Source organism: Xenopus tropicalis, chromosome 5 (genome assembly GCF_000004195.4).
Source record: "Xenopus tropicalis strain Nigerian chromosome 5, UCB_Xtro_10.0, whole genome shotgun sequence".
Taxonomy (NCBI): Eukaryota; Metazoa; Chordata; class Amphibia; order Anura; family Pipidae; genus Xenopus; species Xenopus tropicalis.
In genome coordinates this window covers 6,951,951-6,975,981 of record NC_030681.2, presented here as the reverse complement: position 1 = coordinate 6,975,981, position 24,031 = coordinate 6,951,951, and the positions used below count along the sequence as shown (strand labels likewise).

At 45.4% G+C, this 24,031-nt stretch overlaps 1 protein-coding gene across 1 annotated transcript in view; it reads left to right on the top strand.

Annotated features, from left to right (window-relative positions):
• Nucleotides 1-254: 254 nt before the first annotated feature.
• Nucleotides 255-24,031, top strand: part of capn13 (calpain 13) — a 47,311-nt gene continuing 23,534 nt past the window's right edge. Inside the window, exons 1-5 of the mRNA NM_001008024.2 lie at nt 255-390; nt 15,003-15,251; nt 22,127-22,196; nt 22,866-22,984; nt 23,568-23,701. Of these exons, the coding sequence (NP_001008025.1) occupies nt 15,015-15,251; nt 22,127-22,196; nt 22,866-22,984; nt 23,568-23,701 (560 nt within the window). The 5' untranslated portion in view covers nt 255-390; nt 15,003-15,014. The remainder of the gene's footprint in view (nt 391-15,002; nt 15,252-22,126; nt 22,197-22,865; nt 22,985-23,567; nt 23,702-24,031) is intronic.

Below are 24,031 nucleotides of genomic sequence, written 5' to 3'. Positions count from 1 at the left end.
TAAACTAATACTTTATATATGAAACATATTCAGCCCTTCTCTGATTTAGTGAATGTGCCCCAGGCGTGAGTACACAAACCCCGTGCGTGTCCCTAGTGCTTCCCTATTGGCCGGGGCCCCGGCGGGACTGTCTGTAACGTGAGAGTGCAACTCATTAGCCTAACAATAGCAGCACCTACACCCACAGGTGAGCCGCCTCCCCGCACCCACACTGAGCACCCTGCCAGCTCCGCACCGGGAGAGACGTTCTATATTTTTGCACAATTTGATTATCACTAATGAGCTAATGTTTAACTAAGGCGAGAGCCACAGGGAACAGAGTCGGAGGGGAAGAGAGATCTCCAGCCTTCGCCTGGGATCCAGCGGATAATTCTCTGGCTCCGTGTACAGGTAAAACTCTCTATTTACTGCTACAGTCACCCTGGTAGCCGGGGGGGGGGTAACTACAGAGGAAGCAGACCCTGGGGGCCCAGGAGTGTCAGGGGCCCCCTGGAGCCTTAATTAATGGGCAACTCCAATATATGGGCAACTTAGCAATGTTTTGGGGCCCTAAATTGAATTTGCTGTGCGGCTCCACTGACCCGTCGCAATGGAACGGAGATCCTTGTGCCGTTATGGACTAGAGCTATCAAGTAAACCCCCAAGGCTAACAATCATATGGGGTTTTAGCCAACTGCTTTCGTCCACGTCAGTGGTTCCCCACCTTCCTAATGCCTTTAATACAGTTCCTCATGTTGTGGTGACCCCCAACCATAAAATGATTCCTAAGGCCATTGGAAATATGTGTTTTCCCATGGTCTTAGGCAACCCCTGTGAAAGGGTCGTTCGACCCCCAAAGGGGTCCCGACGCACAGGTTGAGAACCGCTGGTCTACGTAGACCCCCCAAATCCATCGCTCCGTATTGATGGGATTAGTAGCCAAGTGGCCCTTCCATGTGTTTGGCTGTTGGAGTAACATGAGAATGATTTGCCCTTTGTATATCCACACACCCCTGTGGGTGCTGCTGGGAAATGTAGTCCTGTGACTTGGCTTTATCTGCCAGCTGTTTCCGCTCTTGCACTTTGTATCTTCGGGCTGTCAGAATAACATTCCTCCCATTCACACGTGTGAGTGATATTCTTCTAGTAAATAGCTGGAAGCGCTGTTAATGCTTATTGTAGGAATCAAAGCTGCGTTTGGAGGTGTAGCCCGGAACGTTCTAATTAGGGTTCTTACATGTCCCCCCGTAATTTCCAATTCATGGTTCCACCGGGAGGTTCAATTTATGTTGCTATTATGTCTCCCCCACAATGTCTTGTTGTAAAACCTTCCGCCAGAATTATCAGTTCATCGTTGTAAATGATTTTTTGATGCAAGTTCTTAAAGTTAAATGTTTAGGATTGTTTTACGGGTATAGGATCTATTATCTGGAATGCTCGGGACCTGGGGTTTGTCAGATAAGGCGTCTTTCTGTAATTTAGATCTACGTACCTTATGTCTACTAAAGTATTATATAAACATGAAATAAACCCAATAGGACTGTTCTGCCCCAATAAGGGGTAATTATATCTTAGTTGGGATCAAGTACAGGTACTGTTTTATTATTACAGAGAAAAGGGAATCATTTAACCATTAAATACACCCAATAGGGCTGTTCTGCCCCAATAAGGGGTAATTATATCTTAGTTGGGATCAAGTACAGGTACTGTTTTATTATTACAGAGAAAAGGGAATCATTTAACCATTAAATAAACCCAATAGGGCTGTTCTGCCCCAATAAGGGGTAATTATATCTTAGTTGGGATCAAGTACAGGTACTGTTTTATTATTACAGAGAAAAGGGAATCATTTAACCATTAAATACACCCAATAGGGCTGTTCTGCCCCCAATAAGGGGTAATTATATCTTAGTTGGGATCAAGTACAGGTACTGTTTTATTATTACAGAGAAAAGGGAATCATTTAAAAAAAAAAAAAAAAAACCAATTATTTGATTAAGTTGGAGTCTATGGGAGATGCCCTTTCTGTTTTAGCAGAGGCAATTCTCAGTATTGTCTATGGCAGGGGATTTTCTGGTATTTAGTAGTTGTGAAAAAGTAGCTGCAACTAGTAGCCTCCTATTATGTTTTCCCCCTTACACTGACAGTCCCAGCTCTGAGGATACTGAGCCCCATTTGAAAACAATGGTTAAATGGCTCGGCCAGGAATGTTTGTTTAGTAATGAGACGGTTGATAATGTGTCTCTGTAACTCTCTAACAGCCGTAGTACCTGTGTCAGGCTTATAGCTACACTTGTAAAGATTTGTTGTAAAAGGTCAGTTTCCCATTTAATTCTTTGTTTGTTCGGCCACACAAGTACGGATAGTACTGACGGATTACAAAAAAGATCTAACGCAGTTTTACCAACGCCTGTAACAGTGTCAGCCATAAAAAATAGAGTAAATAGTTCAAATTGTTCTGTATTAATTGATTACCTATCAAGTCATTTTACTGAAAGCAATTTGTTGTAAATCATCTAAGAGACAGATAACTGGTTGCGATATAGATTACTCCCAGCACAACTATAATAAGGGTCAGAAATATAGAAACTGGTATCAGAAGACCCCCTGTTATGGTTCAGGGGGTCCACATATTAAATAAGCACTCCCCAAATCTCCCCCAACTGGCCTTCAGGCTGGGCCCCCTTAGCCCATAACAAGGTTACAGATATATAGAAACATTGGGGTAACAGTCACCCCGCTATAGTTCCAGGGGTACCCAGGGCACAAATAAGCACTCACCCCAAATCCCCCCCTAACTGGCCTTCAGGCTGGGCCCCCTTAGCCCATAACAAGGTTACAGATATATAGAAACATTGGGGTAACAGTCACCCCACTATAGTTCCAGGGGTACCCAGGGCACAAATAAGCCCTCACCCCAAATCCCCCCCTAACTGGCCTTCAGGCTGGGCCCCCTTAGCCCATAACAAGGTTACAGATATATAGAAACATTGGGGTAACAGTCACCCCGCTATAGTTCCAGGGGTACCCAGGGCACAAATAAGCACTCACCCCAAATCCCCCTCTAACTGGCCTTCAGGCTGGGCCCCCTTAGCCCATAACAAGGTTACAGATATATAGAAACATTGGGGTAACAGTCACCCTGCTATAGTTCCAGGGGTACAAATAAGCACTCACCCCAAATCCCCCCCTAACTGGCCTTCAGGCTGGGCCCCCTTAGCCCATAACAAGGTTACAGATATATAGAAACATTGGGGTAACAGTCACCCTGCTATAGTTCCAGGGGTACCCAGGGCACAAATAAGCACTCACCCCAAATCCCCCCCTAACTGGCCTTCAGGCTGGGCCCCCTTAGCCCATAACAAGGTTACAGATATATAGAAACATTGGGGTAACAGACACCCTGCTATAGTTCCAGGGGTACCCAGGGCACAAATAAGCACTCACCCCAAATCCCCCCCTAACTGGCCTTCAGGCTGGGCCCCCTTAGCCCATAACAAGGTTACAGATATATAGAAACATTGGGGTAACAGTCACCCCGCTATAGTTCCAGGGGTACCCAGGGCACAAATAAGCACTCACCCCAAATCCCCCCCTAACTGGCCTTCAGGCTGGGCCCCCTTAGCCCATAACAAGGTTACAGATATATAGAAACATTGGGGTAACAGTCACCCTGCTATAGTTCCAGGGGTACCCAGGGCACAAATAAGCACTCACCCCAAATCCCCCCTAACTGGCCTTCAGGCTGGGCCCCCTTAGCTGAAGAAACCCCCTTTGCCGGGACCTCTCTTTAGTTAGGTAGAGGGCAAGTGAAATACAATTCAAGTTCCAGTTTCCAATCTGTTGGGTTACACAGTTGCCAGTAGACATATTGTACCCAAGAAGCTTCACTGTTGAGAAAACTACCCTTTTTTTTTTTGTAAAACATTCTAATATCAGCACCCCCCATATGGGAATCTTGGTATCTCAGTTCATTAACAGGTTTAGCTAGTTACTTATCTCATTTGTCACATCTATTCTTCATCATTTCCTCCTAAACTTTAAGAGATTAGTCACACTGTGCGGCAACTAATAGACGGGTTAAGCGGCCGACTTAATATTCTGTGTGATGGCCGGTCAAGCATCCGGGGAGGGCAACTAAAACCTCTCTGTATATTTTCTCCATTCGCATTTAGTTTGCATTGGATTTCAGAGAACAAACACAATGGCTTCATGACATAAGTGGCAATTGAGCATTTTTGGTCCAAAAAGAGGTCTATGATAGGCCAGTGGCTTCATGATATAAGTGGCAATTGAGCAGTTTTGGTCCAAAAAGAGGTCTATGATAGGCCGGTGGCTTCATGATATAAGTGGCAATTGAGAATTTTTGGTCCAAAAAGAGGTCTATGATAGGCCAGTGGCTTCATGACATAAGTGGCAATTGAGCAGTTTTGGTCCAAAAAGAGGTCTATGATAGGCCGGTGGCTTCATGACATAAGTGGCAATTGAGCAGTTTTGGTCCAAAAAGAGGTCTATGATAGGCCGGTGGCTTCATGACATAAGTGGCAATTGAGCAGTTTTGGTCCAAAAATAGGTCTATGATTGGCCGGTGGCCAACATTCTCAACCTGCTGGAATACACTGAGGGCACAAACACAGGTGTGCCTTGACCCTAGGGGTCAGAAATATTATTGAATAGTGTGACCTATGCAGTTGGGCAGGATTAGCAAGCTTGTCCCATGAGTCTCTTGACTACAGAGCTTGCACACAGACAGCTGATGCTTGAGGCAACGAGACACAAAATGACCTTCTCAAGGTCCCAAGGGGCTGATGTAGGAATCAAACCAGGACCTTTGTTACTCTGTGCCTTCTACCACCTGGATCTGGATCAGAACCTTGGGTTCCGTATCTACAGGCTCAGGGGGAAAGGCGTCTATTGCCGTGGAACACGAAAGCCTTCATTTTTTTTTTGGCATCTGAATAAGTAACCCCACAGTATTAAATGCATTTATTTCATGCGTTCTAGAGGAATACTTCAAACTTAATTATAGCACTTGAGCTAATGAGGGTAATGAGAGTGACTAATGGGCCTACCTGTGCGCTGGCACACATGCCCGGCCTCTTTCTCTATTGAAATGGAATGTTAATGTTTTTGATAAGTTAATAAAAATCCACCCTAGCCTTTAAACATAGAGTCCAAATATTGCAGCATAATAAAGCCGCCCAACTGTGCCATAGTCATGCCTGGTCTGGCCAATCATTCACTCATCTACTTCCATTAGACCAGCCTTCTTAAAGGGACTACGTTTTATGTGACACTTGCTTTTGCAAGGGTGTAAAGGTGCCCATACACGTGAAGATCTTCTCCCGATATCCCCACCTACGGGTGGGCTATATCGGGGAAAATGTAGGCTAATTTGATTGTTTGGCCTTGGGGCATCAACGAGCCGATGTGGTCCCCGATCCAACTGAACCTTTTAACCTGCCCGGTCGATATCTGCCCAGTTTCAGGCCAGATATCGGTCGGGCAGGCCCCTTGTTCCTGCCCCTACACAGGCCGATAAGCTGCCGAATCGGTCCAAGGGACCCATATCGGCAGCTTTAATTGGCCAGTGTATGGGGACCTTAACACCCAAAAGGGTCTTCTTTTTATTGGACACTGTAGAGATCACATGTCGTTGGGAATGGTGGTGGCCAAAAGACTGACAAAGCTGATAAGGTTGAGGGGACAAGTCAACGCCTGCTTGACAAGTAATTCCAGTCTTTATGTAGTCATTATGCCTCCTCTTGTGTATTCTAGTCTCTGCTTGGCTACCTTAGCCTAATATTGACCAGTCCAGTGTCTTGACCTTTCCCAGGGCAGTTTTTGTAATAAGCCAAGGTGACCCCCATTGCCCCAGGTGGCACTTTATCTAAAAGATAGCAAAAAGGTCACCCCATCAGCCCTCATGTCCTTATACTGAAATGGCCCTAAATGTGTATTTCCCAAAAATATGTAGCCTTGGTGGATATTTAATTAGTAATAAAATATATTATCACTGTACAGCAACCAATCAACACACAGCCACTAAGTACACACTGTAACTCAACCACATACAAAGAATATTGTGTAACCTTAAAAATCCTGAGATTACTAGGTTAGTCCCTAAATACTGGAGGAGGGTTAAACACAGTGTCGGACTGGCCCACCAGGATACCAGGAAAACTCCCGGTAGGCCCAGGTGTCAGTGGGCCCTCCTGCTCACCCAAACATTTGCCTTGTTTGCCTATACCATGGCCATTACTCTATATGAGAAGAAACAGACAAAATGGAGGAAAGGATAGGTAATAGTATGCAAAAAGTAATTAGGAGACTAAAGAAAGTGAGTGAACAGAGAAGGGAAGAGTGGGCCCAAGGTCTAAGGTTTTCTGGTGGGCCCTTGGCACCCCAGTCCGACACTGGTTAAACACCCATTACACATAAACCTTAGGCACCTCTGGGCAAATGTATTATTCATATACACGTCAATTGACCTGAGTCTTCTCCATTGTTGGAGATTTGGTGTCAGATGGAGATTTAAGATGTAGTCATGGAGGCTTCATGGCTGGTAGAAGTTCCCACTAGAATGTAGGAGAATATATAACTTTCGATAACATATAATTCAGGGCTGATCCCTGTAGATGACAGAGGAAGGGTACCCCTAGTATTGGTTCCATTGCCAGTTACTGTGGTGCTTTCAACTGATTTCCAGCATAGTCGTTAGGCAAGGAATGGGCGGCAACCTTCCAAACTGTGGGGCCTCAAATAAAGCACATTCTAATAGTAATAATTACATGTTCTTGACGCTTATAGGGAGCCTATTAGAATCCCTTAGAACCTCTAGTTGTTCATTTGTGTAACAAATACCCCCAGTTGTATCAGTACCCGGGGCTATAGGAACAAATCCAGTAGGACTTACAGATCTGACACTACACTGCCTGCGTGTTGGGCTGATAGATAGTTCCGGGAATGCTTAGCTGGGGTTGCCTTGGAGGCAATAAATACCAAACTGACAGCTATTAATGAGACTAGTGATGCTAACTAGGGGAACGTGTTCAATACCCGTAGGGCACCTTGGGAAACCAGCGAACTCTCTTACCTCTCAGACAAAGTGCTCAGGTTCTCTCCGTTATTCTGCAGAAGAAAGTTCCGGGGCTCAAAAAGGACATTGGTTCCCCGGCTCAATAAAGAGTGTGATCATTTAGGGTGAAGACACACAGAGCTACATGTAGCAGCTACTAAAACAGACAGTGCTGATCATTTACTGATTATTGTCTCTATGTGTGTTTTAGCAATTGTCAGTATTGTCTATGGCAGGGGATTTTCTGGCATTTAGTAGCTGTGACAAGTAGCTGCTACTAAGTAGCTCTGTGTGTCTTTGCCCTAAAGCAGCTCCAGGATCCCTTTTGCACAGACTGTGGCACTAACATTATAAGGCTAAGGATCCAAAATCCACCAGCGACTCCTATTGTTCCCCGTGGAAAGCCATTTCGGAGCAGTTAGTTGCCCGCGATAGCAGAGATCTATCACAGACGACTGAACCGCTTTGTGGGTCCTAAGTTTTAAAGGAACACTGTCACAGGAAAACATGTTTTTTTTCAAAATCCATCAGTTAATAGAGCTTCTCCAGCAGAATCCTGCATTGTAATCTGTTTTTCCCATGGGGCTAGCCATATTCTTCATTTCCCAGGGTGCCACAGCCATGCGACCTGTGCTCTGATAAACTTCACTCACACTTTACTTTACTGCTGTGCTGCAAGTTGGAGTGATATCCCCCCCCTCCCCCCCAGCAGCCGATCAGCAGAACAATGGGAAGGGAGCAAGATAGCAGCTCCCAGTAGGTATCAGAATAGCACTCAATAGTAAGAAATCCAAGTCCGGCTTGGGACTCCTCCAGTTACATGGGAGTAGGAGAAACAATAGGTTAGCTGAAAGCAGTTCTAATGTGTAGCGCTGGCTGAAAGCCCAGACTCAGTCACACTTTACTGCTGCGCTGCAAGTTGGAGTGATATCCCCCCCCCTCACCCCCAGCAGCCGATCAGCAGAACAATGGGAAGGGAGCAAGATAGCAGCTCCCAGTAGGTATCAGAATAGCACTCAATAGTAAGAAATCCAAGTCCGGCTTGGGACTCCTCCAGTTACATGGGAGTAGGAGAAACAATAGGTTAGCTGAAAGCAGTTCTAATGTGTAGCGCTGGCTGAAAGCTCAGACTTAGGCACACTTTACTGCTGCGCTGCAAGTTGGAGTGATATCCCCCCCTCACCCCCCAGCAGCCGATCAGCAGAACAATCATGACAGTGTCCCTTTAAGAAGGCAAGATACAGTTGTAACCCTATTTTGGCTACGGTTGTACTTTTAACACGCAATCACCTGCGTGTGGCGCTACAGGAGCCCTGAGCCCCCGCTTATTTGTGGGGGACAGGTTTGATATAAATGAATGGCGTGCCTCCACCCAGGGTAGGTATAGGTAGAACTATATGTCTCCTCCCTGGGAAAACTCTATGAGGTCCTCCTTGGACCCGGACTCCCAGCAACTCCCGGTACCTTGCCCCTCCCTTGGGGTAGCTGCTTACCAGGCAGTTGAGGATCCTCAGTATATGAACAGCCAAGACACTGGTTAAAATGGTGAACCAGATGAACTTGTTTATTGATGCAGGCAGAACATTCAGAGGATGTCACACAGACGGCTCAAGTCACACACTCTCTCTTTGGGCTACCCCCGGTACTCCCGCCGGATGCTTCCACCTAGGAACTCACCCCGGTCCACGCGTAGGGCCCCTTCACTGGGAACACTCCCAGGTGCTGACTTGGCTCCTCTTACTACACACTACAGGTCCTTAACTCCAGCCATGAGTGCTGGGGGGTCTTAACCCCTCTCTCTCCTGTCGGGGCTATCACTGCCCGTTCTCTCTAGCCTGCCTGTCACTCCTAGAGTGACCTGTTACAGTACCTCCTGTACTAGAACACAAGCCTGTTATACGCTTCTTTACAAGAAGCAGTCCCAGGACGAAGACCTGCTGAAACTGGGAGTCATTCCCTTTTATACTTTTAGCACAGCGACATCTAGTGGTTACTGTTAACTTGCAGGGAAACTCCCTTTTCACACATAAACACCTAGGACCACCTTTAGGTGTCCAAATCTCATAAGGCCACCCTCATGGTGCCTGTCTAAAGGGGAACTAATCCTGAAGGGGCCCAATTCTTTGGGGTCCCTACACAGTCATAAGTCTGTCCTGTCAAGTATTTGATGTTGTGATTAATTTCTTTCATCAACTTTCCCATTTCCTTCCAATTTAGTAAGTCTTATTCTGCAATTTCCTTGCTAACTCGCCCTGCTAATCACTTTGGCTTCAGTGTGATTGGACTCTCCCAATGTTGTCAGCTCTGATTGGACTCTCCCAAGGTGGTTTGACTGGTGGGATTTTCCCATTGTGGTTTATTGTGAAAAAGCTTCAACAGAATAAAAAAAACTCCTTCGGCAACACAACCGCCCCCGGACATTTTTAAAGCTTTGACGTCCGACAAAGAGTGAAATTCTAAAAACAAACATCTCGGGGCAGATACTGTGAGTCAACGTGTTTGTTATGAAAAGTCACATGATCTCTCTCTTTCCTGAACCGTAAACATCTTCATGTAGAACCTCAGGAGTCCGATATGCCCCACCGAGTGCCCCCTTAATATCGTCCCCTAATGATTCCCCCCCCCCCGAAGGGCAAACGTCCCTTCCCCACATTGATTCCTGCCAGGGCAGATACGGCGCATTGATTCCGATGTTCTAAATAATCCAATTAAAGCAACAGGAAAGTGATTGTTGTCAGCGCTCTCCTCTTCAAGGTCTGTTAGTTCTAATCAGATTTCAATTAATTAGAATTCATTTGTGCAGGAACAGAGCAAAGGGGAATAGATCGACAAGCCCAACGTTCAACATGCATTAGAAACTTAATGGGCAGGAAGATAAGTACGAGAACTCGGAGAATATAAATGTAGGGGGGTCTCCTACTGGCACTGAGTTATATTACCCCGTCCCACCGACACCCCAATGTTTCTATATATCTGTAACCTTGTTATGGGCTAAGGGGGCCCAGCCTGAAGGCCAGTTAGGGGGGGATTTGGGGTGAGTGCTTATTTGTGCCCTGGGTACCCCTGGAACTATAGCAGGGTGACTGTTACCCCAATGTTTCTATATATCTGTATCCTTGTTATGGGCTAAGGGGGCCCAGCCTGAAGGCCAGTTAGGGGGGGATTTGGGGTGAGTGCTTATTTGTGCCCTGGGTACCCCTGGAACTATAGCGGGGTGACTGTTACCCCAATGTTTCTATATATCTGTAACCTTGTTATGGGCTAAGGGGGCCCAGCCTGAAGGCCAGTTAGGGGGGGATTTGGGGTGAGTGCTTATTTGTGCCCTGGGTACCCCTGGAACTATAGCGGGGTGACTGTTACCCCAATGTTTCTATATATCTGTAACCTTGTTATGGGCTAAGGGGGCCCAGCCTGAAGGCCAGTTAGGGGGGGATTTGGGGTGAGGGCTTATTTGTGCCCTGGGTACCCCTGGAACTATAGCGGGGTGACTGTTACCCCAATGTTTCTATATATCTGTAACCTTGTTATGGGCTAAGGGGGCCCAGCCTGAAGGCCAGTTAGGGGGGGATTTGGGGTGAGGGCTTATTTGTGCCCTGGGTACCCCTGGAACTATAGCGGGGTGACTGTTACCCCAATGTTTCTATATATCTGTAACCTTGTTATGGGCTAAGGGGGCCCAGCCTGAAGGCCAGTTAGGGGGGGATTTGGGGTGAGTGCTTATCTGTGCCCTGGGTACCCCTGGAACTATTTACACGACAAACAGTCTATAATGTTACTGTACCTGCTGATTTGGGTTACCAGGCAAATCTAAGCTCAGTGTATTCACTGCCTACGTCTTTTTTAAAAAGAAAAGATTCAACTCGTTCATTCCCTAATTTTATTATAGATGCACGAAACGCAGGGCAGATTTTTCCTGAGACAATAAACCATAACCAGCAATTAGCTTTATGGCTGTTTCTGCTGAATTAAGTATAGGGGACATTCTTCAGGATTGCGCTTTATTACAATGGAATACCTGTACAGACATAGCTTTATGGGATGTCTCAGTACGGCACCTTGGGCTGCAAGGACACACCCTGGGCTACTGGGGAAATAAAGAAAGTGGTGGCCAGAAAGCCAAAGGCAGAAACTGTGAGCTGGTTACACCTGATAAAAGATATGGGATCTATTATCTGGAATATGTGGGACCTTGGGCATTTTAAAGGGGCAGTAAACCCTGCGGCACAGCGCGGCTCAACCAAACGTTACTCAGCTGTTGCCGGACTACAAATCCCAGAATAATGTAACATATAATAAAGGCTGAGGCATGCTGGGAGCTGTAGTCCAGCAACATCAGGGTTGGATTCTTAAAGCAATATTGCACAATAAAACTTTCCCCCAATGAGAATCCCAGCTGATGTGAGTAAATCCGGCTCCCTGTTCTCTGTTCCTGCAATTGGAGTTGGGAGCAATAAGCACAGTTTCCCAGCACTGAACAAGTCTGTCCCTTTATCCCCATGTCTGATTCCTGTGCCATATAATGACGGGAAAATGCCATCATTATCTCTATATGTAAGGTACCAGCAAGGGGCCTGACACAGTGCTGGGAATCAGCATTCTCATTGGTCACTTCTCTTGCACTTATAATCACATGTTGCTCAGTAGAAGGCTCATTGGGGAATTTCCTTGCAACTTCTATAGCAAAACTAGGGGGCGCCGTGGGGCAGCGTTATGGTTGGGTTTATATCCCCTTTAAGAAACCCTGTCAAAATTTGTAATTGTGCCAAGGAGAAGGGAAGGTTGTTCCTACTTCAGAGAGGAAGGTTTAATAGGAAACAATAGCAACACTGTAATTTGGAGCTTTCTGGATAACAGGTTTCTGGATAATTGTTACTCAGTAAGTTTAATATAACTACTAAAAAATGGAATCTTTATTGCTTTAGGCCTATTGGAGCAGAGATTAGAGACTGTAATGTAATGGATTGTATCATCTTTATATGCAGAATGCAAATAGGAGCAATTTATAGAAACAGTTTTCCCTGTTTAATTAACTGATCTATATACAGAGACGGCGCAGAGCGGAAACGGAGAATTAATCAAGGCAAAGATGGCGCAGAGAAGGGGCAACAGGGGAGGGTGCAGAGATGGCAGGAACTGCAAGCAGATAAGGGAGGGACTGTACAGACAGATATGGCACAGATGGCACAGAGTGGGCAGAGATGGTACAGACAGATATGGCAGAGATGGTACAGACAGATATGGCACAGATGGCACAGAGTGGGCAGAGATGGTACAGACAGATATGGCAGAGATGGTACAGACAGATATGGCACAGATGGCACAGAGTGGGCAGAGATGGTACAGACAGATATGACACAGATGGTACAGACAGATATGGCACAGATGGCAAAGAGTGGGCAGAGATGGTACAGACAGATATGGCAGAGATGGTACAGACAGAGATGGCAGAGATGGTACAGACAGATATGGCAGAGATGGTACAGACAGATATGGCACAGGTGGCACAGAGTGGGCAGAGATGGTACAAACAGACATGGCAGAGATGGTACAGACAGAGATGGCATAGATGGTACAGACAGATATGGCAGAGATGGTACAGACAGAGATGGCATAGATGGTACAGACAGATATGGCACAGGTGGCACAGAGTGGGCAAAGATGGTACAAACAGACATGGCAGAGATGGTACAGACAGAGATGGCAGAAATGGTACAGACAGATATGGCACAGATGGCACAGAGTGGGCAGAGATGGTACAGACAGATATGGTAGAGATGGTACAGACAGATATGGCACAGATGGCACAGAGTGGCCAGAGATGGTACAGACAGATATGACACAGATGGTACAGACAGATATGGCACAGATGGCAAAGAGTGGGCAGAGATGGTACAGACAGATATGGCAGAGATGGTACAGACAGAGATGGCAGAGATGGTACAGACAGATATGGCAGAGATGGTACAGACAGATATGGCACAGGTGGCACAGAGTGGGCAGAGATGGTACAAACAGACATGGCAGAGATGGTACAGACAGAGATGGCATAGATGGTACAGACAGATATGGCAGAGATGGTACAGACAGAGATGGCATAGATGGTACAGACAGATATGGCACAGGTGGCACAGAGTGGGCAGAGATGGTACAAACAGACATGGCAGAGATGGTACAGACAGAGATGGCAGAAATGGTACAGACAGATATGGCACAGATGGCACAGAGTGGGCAGAGATGGTACAGACAGATATGGCAGAGATTGTACAGACAGATATGGCAGAGATGGTACAGACAGATATGGCACAGATGGCACAGAGTGGGCAGAGATGGTACAGACAGATATGGCAGAGATGGTACAGACAGAGATGGCAGAGATGGTACAGACAGATATGGCAGAGATGGCACAGAGTGGGCACAGATGGTACAGACAGATATGGCACAGAGTGGGCAGAGATGGTACAGACAGAGATGGCACAGATGGTACAGACAGATATGGCACAGATGGCACAGACAGAGATGGCACAGATGGCACAGACAGAGATGGCACAGAGTGGGCAGAGATGGCACAGACAGATAAAAAATAACTGAAAGGGCAGAGTTCATACAGAGACAACAGGACCCACGATGGTCTGAATAGTCACTAAAAAGATCAAAGGCAGCCGGGGCAAATCCCTACTAACTAACCCAGATAGCTGAACTGTAAATTAAAGGGCAAGGCCAACATTTATTGGTGGGTGTGTTTAGTGCCCTGCCCGGGTATGTGACAGCCAATTGCTGCTATTATTCCCACTATAAGGAGCAGTATCCGACGTCTCCCATAGGCTGCGCCGGAACATGGGACTCAATCAGGTTCTTCTCATTCCGTTTACTTATTAACGGCTGGTACTGTTAGGGGCAAGACACACGGAGCTACTAGTAGCAGCTACAGAAACAGACAATGCCGATCATTTACTGATAATTGTCTCTACGTGTGTATTAGCAATTCCCAGTACTGTCTATGGCAGGGGATTTTCTGAGGCTGGGGGGGGCAGGATAAGGGGTTCATCCCCATTTTCATTCTATTGAATGACCTGCCCTTGTGTTGCCACTTACATGGCCAATAGAAAAGAGCGGGGGCCAAGGTGTATTGTGGGAAAAACATGAAGGCCAACTGCACCCCTACAGCAATGACGCATGTACTTGCACCGAGGGATTGTGGGTAGGGATTTGCACCAGTGAAAATATTTAAGCACAAATGTACTGTGATTATTACATAGCTGTGTATCTGGATTACAGTAAATACACAGATCCCACTACAATAACCCTGTTGCCTCGGGGCTCATCCGTCACTAACTGCCACATTCCAGTGCCGCCCCTTATCACTCGCAGCCCATTCACTCAATACAATGTGATATTTAATTCGCTTTTCTCGTTCCATTTGTGAAATAGGAATGTCCCCCCCCCCCATTATGCCGTATAAACAAGAACTTTCCATAGAAATCAATAGGCACCCCGTCTGTTTATATGGATATATTCTGTCTGTATCATACATTCTACACTGGGAACCCCAATATGTGATGGAAACCTATGGGGGGATATACGTATATATATATATATAACGGTACAGGGGGCAATTCCTATGACTCAGTGAGTGGGAGGCAAAATACTTGAAATAGCCCCTCCATTCACTTAGATGGTACTTTTATGGGTCAGACCATTATTGTTCATAAACGCTCAGTGACAAACCACCTGGCCTAGGGGGGCACTGCAGGGTCCAAGCAATTACCATTCAGGTTAATGGAGGAGCAATTCTAAATATTTTGCCCCCGCACCCACCAAGTTGGAAGCTGGGGGCAGCAAAACACTATAAATATTGGCACGTACCATTATCCCAAGGGTGGGCTATGTCTCATTTTATCCCAAATACAAGAGTGATTTCATGTGTACCCATTTTCCCCTTACCCAGAATACCGCGGCGATGCCAATGCCGGGGGTGTACCAGAAGATAGCCGAGGGCCAGCAGGCCAAAACGAGGATCGGAACAGTGGGGAACCCCAAGAAATTTAAAGGGCAAGATTTCGACTCCATCCGAGAAAGCTGCTACAGCAGGAGGCAACTGTTCGAGGATGAAACGTTTCCCGCGAGTGTCAGCTCCATCGGCCAAAAACTGCTGCCCAAGGACCAACTGCTCAGCATCAAGTGGGAGAGGCCAAAAGTAAGTGAAAGGGAGGCCATAGCTACACATTTGTAAGGTATTTTACTAGTAGCCGTATATTCCGGATAGAAATTGGGTTGTACATTTGGGGCAGACGTTTCTAAGGAAGGGGGTGGAGCTTGTCATATTCTGCCTGTGTAAGCCTTATTCTGCATTTGTAAAGCCAACTCTGAGCAGGAGTGGTCGATAACAGCTTATCTTAAGGGAATGTCAACTCCTAAAGGGCAAGTTACACATCAGCTAATTCAATCATTTGGCATAGGTGCTATCGAGCGGCCCCAATCTGTCGGAAAATCAAACCTGCCCAATCGAGATCTGCCCAATTCTAGGCCAGATATCGGTTGGGTCGGCCCGTTGGGGTTTGCTTTTTATGGTACCAGTCTTCAGCAAAAAGATTAAAACCTTCAGAAAAATTCTGATCCAAAGCCTCCAAGGTCCACATTGTGTCAGTCTGTTACCCCAGGAAATTTAAAGGGCAAGTTAAAAAAAAGGTTAGTACATATCACACAGAATATCGCACAATCATGTTTTCTTTAGTCTTTTCTAACGTTCCGACACGGCAGTGACTAATAATGAATAGTACAGAGCAGCTCTGTGTCCTTCTCGGTTCAGTAAAATCAAACAATAATAGAAAATATTCGTTACTTTATGAAAACAAAAGCCCCGACCCACGGGCATCTCCGCTCTTGTACGTAGCGCGAAGGTTCCAAGCGGGTAAAGCCGGGAGTTGCCTGTGCAAACACAAGGGGTTATATTTAGCTGCACCCTCCTACCTTGTTTGTGAATGTAGTTGACACAGGGATCTGCTTCTGTGGGACCTGCCAGGCCGAAATGAACAATAGTTGGGTCGGTGTGATCTGAACTGTAACTCTCACGTAAACCGATTTCTATAGTCTCTGTAATAATAAAACAGTAACTGTACTTGATCCCAACTAAGATATAATTACCCCTTATTGGGGGCAGAACAGCCCTATTGGGGTTATTTAATGGTTAAATGATTCCCTTTTCTCTGTAATAATAAAACAGTACCTGTACTTGATCCCAACTGAGATATAATTACCCCTTATTGGGGCAGAACAGCTCTATTGGGTTTATTTAATGGTGAAAATATTCCCTTTTCTCTGTAATAATAAAACAGTACCTGTACTTGATCCCAACTAAGATATAATTACCCCTTATTGGGGGTAGAACAGCCCTATTGGGTTTATTTCATGGTTAAATGATTCCCTTTTCTCTGTAATAATAAAACAGTACCTGTACTTGATCCCAACTGAGATATAATTACCCCTTATTGGGGCAGAACAGCCCTATTGGGTTTATTTAATGGTTAAATGATTCCCTTTTCTCTGTAATAATAAAACAGTACCTGTACTTGATCCCAACTAAGATATAATTACCCCTTATTGGGGCAGAACAGCCCTATTGGGTTTATTTCATGGTTAAATGATTCCCTTTTCTCTGTAATAATAAAACAGTACCTGTACTTGATCCCAACTAAGATATAATTACCCCTTATTGGGGGCAGAACAGCCCTATTGGGGTTATTTAATGGTTAAATGATTCCCTTTTCTCTGTAATAATAAAACAGTACCTGTACTTGATCCCAACTGAGATATAATTACCCCTTATTGGGGCAGAACAGCCCTATTGGGTTTATTTAATGGTGAAAATATTCCCTTTTCTCTGTAATAATAAAACAGTACCTGTACTTGATCCCAACTAAGATATAATTACCCCTTATTGGGGGTAGAACAGCCCTATTGGGTTTATTTAATGGTTAAATGATTCCCTTTTCTCTGTAATAATAAAACAGTACCTGTACTTGATCCCAACTAAGATATAATTACCCCTTATTGGGGGCAGAACAGCCCTATTGGGTTTATTTAATGGTTAAATGATTCCCTTTTCTCTGTAGTAATAAAACAGTACCTGTACTTGATCCCAACTAAGATATAATTACCCCTTATTGGGGCAGAACAGCCCTATTGGGTTTATTTAATGGTTAAATGATTCCCTTTTCTCTGTAGTAATAAAACAGTACCTGTACTTGATCCCAACTAAGATATAATTACCCCTTATTGGGGCAGAACAGCCCTATTGGGTTTATTTAATGGTTAAATGATTCCCTTTTCTCTGTAATAATAAAACAGTACCTGTACTTGATCCCAACCAAGATATAAATAATCCTTATTGGATGCAAAATAATCCTATTGGGTTTAATTAATGTTTTATTGATTTTTTAGCAGACTTAAGTATGGAGATCCAAATTACGGAAAGACCCCTTATGCGGAATACCCTTGGTCCCGAGCATTCTTGATAATGGGTCCTATACCTGTACATAAGGGTCCGGGGAGGTGGATGCCATCCGGCCTGAATCCTTTATAAAAAGTTCAATAACAAATATTCCTCTTATTGGTTCTAATCTCACAGCTCTGGCCCCTCCCCTCGCTAATTACACGTAGATATTGGCGGTTTGTGCCCCAGCTCATTCTGTACAATCATTAAGTTAATGGCGCGGCTGCCATAAAGATTAATGGGTTTATATACATAGGGGCAAAGGACACAAAGCAACTTGTTTCTTGTACTTTTCAGCATGAGTCGCACCCGGAGGTGCAGCACTAATAGGATGGAAAAGGCAATAGAGCTGCTCCATAATAAGCACAATGGGGGCATATGGGCATCCTATGGAACAGCCCTTATGGTAGGGAGTGTTGCCCTCTGTCCCTCTGGGTGCAAGTGATTGTGCATGGACCCTAAGGGTGCAAATTTTCAGCCTCTTAAAGTGACAGTACCAGACATGTCAACTGCCCCATTTTAGCCAGGAGTCTCCCTGATTTAACAGGGACCCAATATCCGCTCCATTGTATCACTGGAAATCCTCCAATCACTGAATTACTGGAGCAGGGAAGCACAGCGGGGGGCACAGTATGGACATTATGGGGGCAGTGGAATGGCCAAGATGCCCCCAAATCACTTCAGATAAAGGTTGGCATTGCTACTATACACTGCCCAAACATAACATAAAAGGGTGCTGGGCCTAAGCTTCAGGGCACCCTGGGCAAGTGGCCACCCCAAGTACCCCCACCCCAGGGCATATGTACCACATATGATCAGGCAACATGGACTAAATCAGCTAAGCTGCCCAACCAAACCTGGGCACTTATCACTGCTCATTGAGTGTTGCCATAGCAGCACATCCATATTGGCGCTGGGCAGGGGTGCTATGTGCCCCATCGTGTGTGCCAGGGTGTGGGCTTCAGCAAACAGTCTATAAAAGAACAAGGTCCTAGGCCCCATTGGGCCAATCCCAGGCCTTTATGATGGTACTTACTATCAGAGTTACGTACAGCAGGAGGAGGGGCAAAGTTTGCACCATTAGCCAGAAGCTAACCTGCGTATCAGCTCTGTAACCCGAACTCCTGTTTGTTTGGGTGGAGTTGGACGGTTAAACATAATAGGTATTGTGCCCTTGGCTCGCTTAATCGTTTGCACGCAGGGCCCGTCCGGGCTGCTATAGTTCAAATTTACTTACTGGATACATACAATACAGAATCCACAATGGGATTAGGACCGTGAGTCAGCTGTTGGGTTTACTCAGGGTTAAAGCGATTATCTGTAGCACCTTAAATACCCAGCCCTATTTGGGTGCCCTTTTATCTTGGCAGTTCCCTAGTGTTTTATTAGACACCAAAGAGGGGTGGTTATCATTCTAGAAGGGAAGATAAGGCGGCCTTACACGGGCAGATCTGTTCGATTGGTCAGTGGATTGTCCCCTGATATGCCCACCTACGGTGAGAGATATCGGGCTAATTCGATAGTTTGGCCCTAGGGGGTAAATGGGCTGTCGAACTAAGGATTGCATCGATGAGCAAACCTGCCTGATCGAGATCTGCCCAATCTTAAGGTCCCCATACACGGGTCAATTTGATCATTAACCTTCTGTGAGGTACTGTATCAAATGCTTTAGCAAAGTCCAAGTAGATCCCATCCACTGCCATTCCAGCATCGAGGTTCCTGCTCACCTCCTCATAAAAGGCGACTAAATTAGTCTGGCAAGATCTGTTACCCATAAAACCATGCTGGCACAAACTAATAGTATTGTGAACTGCAATGTATTCAAGTACCCTATCCCTTATTACCCCTTCCAGAAGCTTTCCTACTACTGATGTCAGACTAACAGGCCTATAGTTTTCAGGCTGAGAACGAGATCCCTTTTTAAATAACGGCACCACATTAGCAATCCGCCAGTCTCTCGGCACCATGCCAGACCTCAACGAATCCTGAGATTCTAGCGATATACAGACATACTGTACAAACAAATTTCATATATATGTAACCCACTTTATCAAACGGTGCTGCTACTGGGTGTTACTTGGGTGCTAACAGGAGCCCTGAGCCCCGCTTACTATGGGGGACAGGTGTTCTAATGCTGTTTGGCGTGCCTCCACTCAGTGGGACTATAACTCCCACCCTGGGACCTTGATATGATACTGTTGCAATGCAGGCGACTCCACACAACTCCCGGCACCTTGCCCCTCCCTGGGGTTATTGCTTACCGGTGGGTAGGTGATCCCTGGTGCAGGAATGAGCCCGATACACACGATTGTGATGAATCAAATGAAAGTCGTTTATTTGGGTAGGGCCTCTCCAGGAGCGGTATACAATTCAACTGCAGGGCATATACTCCTTTACCTCTCATTGAGAACCTTATGCTGTTGGGTAACCTACGGTACTCACGCCAAGTGCCCCCTTCTAGGTGCTCTCCCCGGTACTCTCGCCAGGAGACACTCTCTCTTAGAGTTCTCCCCGGTACTCACGCTAGGCCAACTCACCACAGGGACCCACACCGGTACTCTCGCCCAGGCACCCTCAGATCCGGACTCCTTAACTAGTGAGGACTTGATCCACCTACCTAGCCACTTTGTGCCCTGTACTCCAGCAGATGTAATGCTGGGGGTCTTAACCCCACTACCACTCCTGGAGGGGCAATATCCGCCCATTCTTACTTCCACTCCCTACATGGCACTCCTAGAGTGTCCTATAACACGAAAACTGCTTTCTAACCCCTACTAAATGGAGCACCTCCGTCCAGAGGAAATCCCCACACTCAATCTCTCTCAGCACATGGCTGCATCCCTTTATATAGGCTTATGGCACCACCCTGTGGCTATAACCCGAACTGCGGGGATACTCCCCATTAACTATTGATGTCCCAGACCATCCCATGTGTCCCTTAACCATTACTACCCTGGGGCCTGTCCTAGGGGTATCCATCCTGTGGGGCCTATTTTATTAAACCCCTACATATATATACTGTATATGCATTTGGAGATTATTGGAGTATATTTCTTTAAATCCCTGCCCCATCAGACTCAGACTGGGGAACCGGTTGCGCATTTTTCCCTGATTAACTGAAATCATCTTGCGAGAATCAAAAAGAAATAATCACGGTTTCAGAAAGTCTGAAAGAGCGGTGATGAGCAGCTTTCCCTTAATTGAGAGAGAGACGGAAGCCATTAGGCGTCGAGTCGGGGCAGCGCGAAAGCGACATTACGGGCCTTTATCTGCAGGGGGAACATAAAGCGGGAGATTACGGGAGGCGGAATTAATGGAAGAAGAAGGATGGCTGTCATTAGGCGCAGGGGCAACTCCGCTGGCACGCGTTATTATTCCAGCATTTCTCTCATTCTATAATAGATCTTGATTTCAAGTGATATAATTACCCCCGATGGCAGGATATTCCTCATTAAAATGAGCCGTCTCTCTTCTTAAAGGGGAACTAAAGCTCATCAGAGAGTTATTGGAGAAATGCTGCACCTTATATTATTGGCCCTTTAGCAGGGAAGGTCTGTGCCCCCAAAGATGCCCCCAGCAGCCCCCCATCTTCTATTCTGCTCATACTCTGGGCTGCTGCTTATGGGCCCACTTACTATATAACAGTACAAGGCTGATTAGTAACCAATTCACATTACATGGCAGCATAGAAATCAGTGCAGTCTGCATCAGAATTGGTTCATAGTCAGCCCTGTAGCATCAGCTTCTATGGCAGATAAACCTCACTTCCTGCTTGATGATTTCCCCGCCCCCTAAGCTTCCCAGCAGCAGCCCAGAGCCCACTGAGCACGTGCAGTGCCACTGACACACAAAAGACGGCCTAACAATACCCAAGATGGGGGCAACTGTGAAGGCTTCGATCATTACTGTTATAGGGCTGCTGAACCTCTGGGCCGGTACAGGTATGGGACCTGTTAACCGGAATGATCAGGACCTGGGGTTTTCCGGACAAGGGAGCTTTCCATAATTTGGATCTCCATAACTTAAATCTGCTAAAAGTACAGGTACTGTTTTATTATTACAGAGAAAAGGGAATCATTTAACCATGAAATAAACCCAATAGGGCTGTTCTGCCCCCAATAAGGGGTAATTATATCTTAGTTGGGATCAAGTACAGGTACTGTTTTATTATTACAGAGAAAAGGGAATCATTTAACCATGAAATAAACCCAATAGGGCTGTTCTGCCCCAATAAGGGGTAATTATATCTTAGTTGGGATCAAGTACAGGTACTGTTTTATTATTACAGAGAAAAGGGAATCATTTAACCATTAAATAAACCCAATAGGGCTGTTCTGCCCCAATAAGGGGTAATTATATCTTAGTTGGGACCAAGTACAGAAAAAGTACCAAGTACAGAAAATAATTTTTAAAAATTGGAATTATTTGCTTATAATGGAGTCTATGGGAGATGGCCTTTCTGTAATTCAGAACTTTCTGGATAACGGGTTTCCATATAAAGGATCCCATACCTGTACAGTAAGTTCTGAGATATGTAGCCTCACAGGCCCAATATAAATGTTATTTTCCTCTGCTTTTAGGAAATTCAGAGTGATGCCCGGCTCTTGGTGGACGGGGCGAGTATCTTCGATATGGTCCAAGGCTATCTAGGTAAGTGTTCCTATAAAATGGGGGTATTGCATAAAGACTGGAAATGGCTGATCTAGACTCTGCGATGCATTCTGTATTGTTAGATGTTAGAACTAGAGGTCTAGTGAAATGCAACTTAATTAAAAAAGGGAATGGATTTTTCGAGAGGATGGATAAGACGGCACTGGAGATGTGCAGTGCTTTTTATTATGGGCTCCTAAGCTGAAACAACAGCGCCACCTGCTGGACATTTTGTCTGGTTACCGTTGGCTGAAAATTAATTTGGTCAGAAAAGGAAAGTCTTATGATGTTTCAATGCTTAAAAAATAAAGTCAGTGACCAGAGAAGAGCCATCTGCCATTTCTCTGTCCAGTTCTAAGCAGAGCAATATCGCAAGACTTTCTTCTTCTCACTAACTGAATTTTCTGCTGTGGCCAAAATGAACAGCAGGTGACGCTGTTGTTTCAAATTCTTATCATTTATATTATATATATAATTTCTTATAAAAAATGTATCAGACCAGTTTCCCTTCTGGTCGGTTATGATTAGCTGGCTTCTGCTACACTGTTCCAAGAGTCAGAACCTACAGTGCAGTGACTATACACTCAATAGAAAGTACATTTACAGGTCATTTAAACATAAAATCAGTGTAAATGAGGAATATCTCTCATTTTCTTCTGTATAACCCAGGGGACTGCTGGGTACTGGCCGCCGTTGGGGCTTTGACTTTGCACCAGAAGTTTCTAGATATCGTTATCCCGAAGGACCAGGAGTTTAATTACAAATATGCCGGCGCCTTCCACTTTAGGGTGAGTCGACTGTTGCTCCACCTGATTCTACAGTCCTGTTTCTGCCTTGGGACTAGTAAAGGGGTGGTTTACCCTTTACGTTAACTTTTAGGCCAATTCTAAGCAACTTTTCAATTGGTCTTCATTATTTATATGTTATAGTTTTTTAATTATTTCCCTTCTTCTTCTGCCTCTTTGCAGCTTTCAAATGGGGGTCACTGACCCCGGCAGCCAAACCCTATTGCTCTGTGAGGCTCCAGTTTTATTGTTATTGTTACTTTTTATTCCTTATCTTTCTATTCAGCCCCTCTCCTATTCATATATCAGTCTCTATTTTAAACCACTCCCTGGTTGCTAAGGTAATTTGGACCCTAGCGACCATATAGCTGCCAAAGCTCCAAACTGGAGAGCTACTGAACAAAAATTGAAATAATTAAAAAACTACAAATAATAAAAAAATGAAGACCAATTGCAAATTGTCTCAGAATATTACTCTTTATATCATACTAATAGTTAATCCAAAGGTGAACAACCCTTAGAAATGTTACAGTGGAATATCCTGCCCCCCCCCCCCCCAGAAATGACTGTTCCATTTGTCCTGCAGTTCTGGCAGTTCGGCGAGTGGGTGGATGTGGTTATAGACGACCGACTGCCAACGCTGAATGGAAAGTACCTGTCGGTCCATCCGCGCAGTGACAATGAGTTCTGGCCCACCCTGCTGGAGAAAGCCTACGCCAAGTGAGTACCCCCCCTGCCGCCGGGTTGGGGGGACAATGGGGCGCAATTATTTTGAACCAAGTTGAACTTTTACTGTAAAATGAATAGAATAAATTGGCACCGGTGGTTCTGACCCATGAACTGAAGGTTTATTGGACAGAAAAGGTTGAGCCAATAGGATCCAGCTGAACATCTAGGGGGACTCTAGGAGTTCCCCTAGATGCAGACATGTCACGTCACCCTAATATTTGGGGAGCCACCCTGATTGGTCCCTTCTCACCCAATCATACAATAGGGACCTGGAACTGGGATTGTTTGTCCGTATTATATATATATATAAATATATAAGAA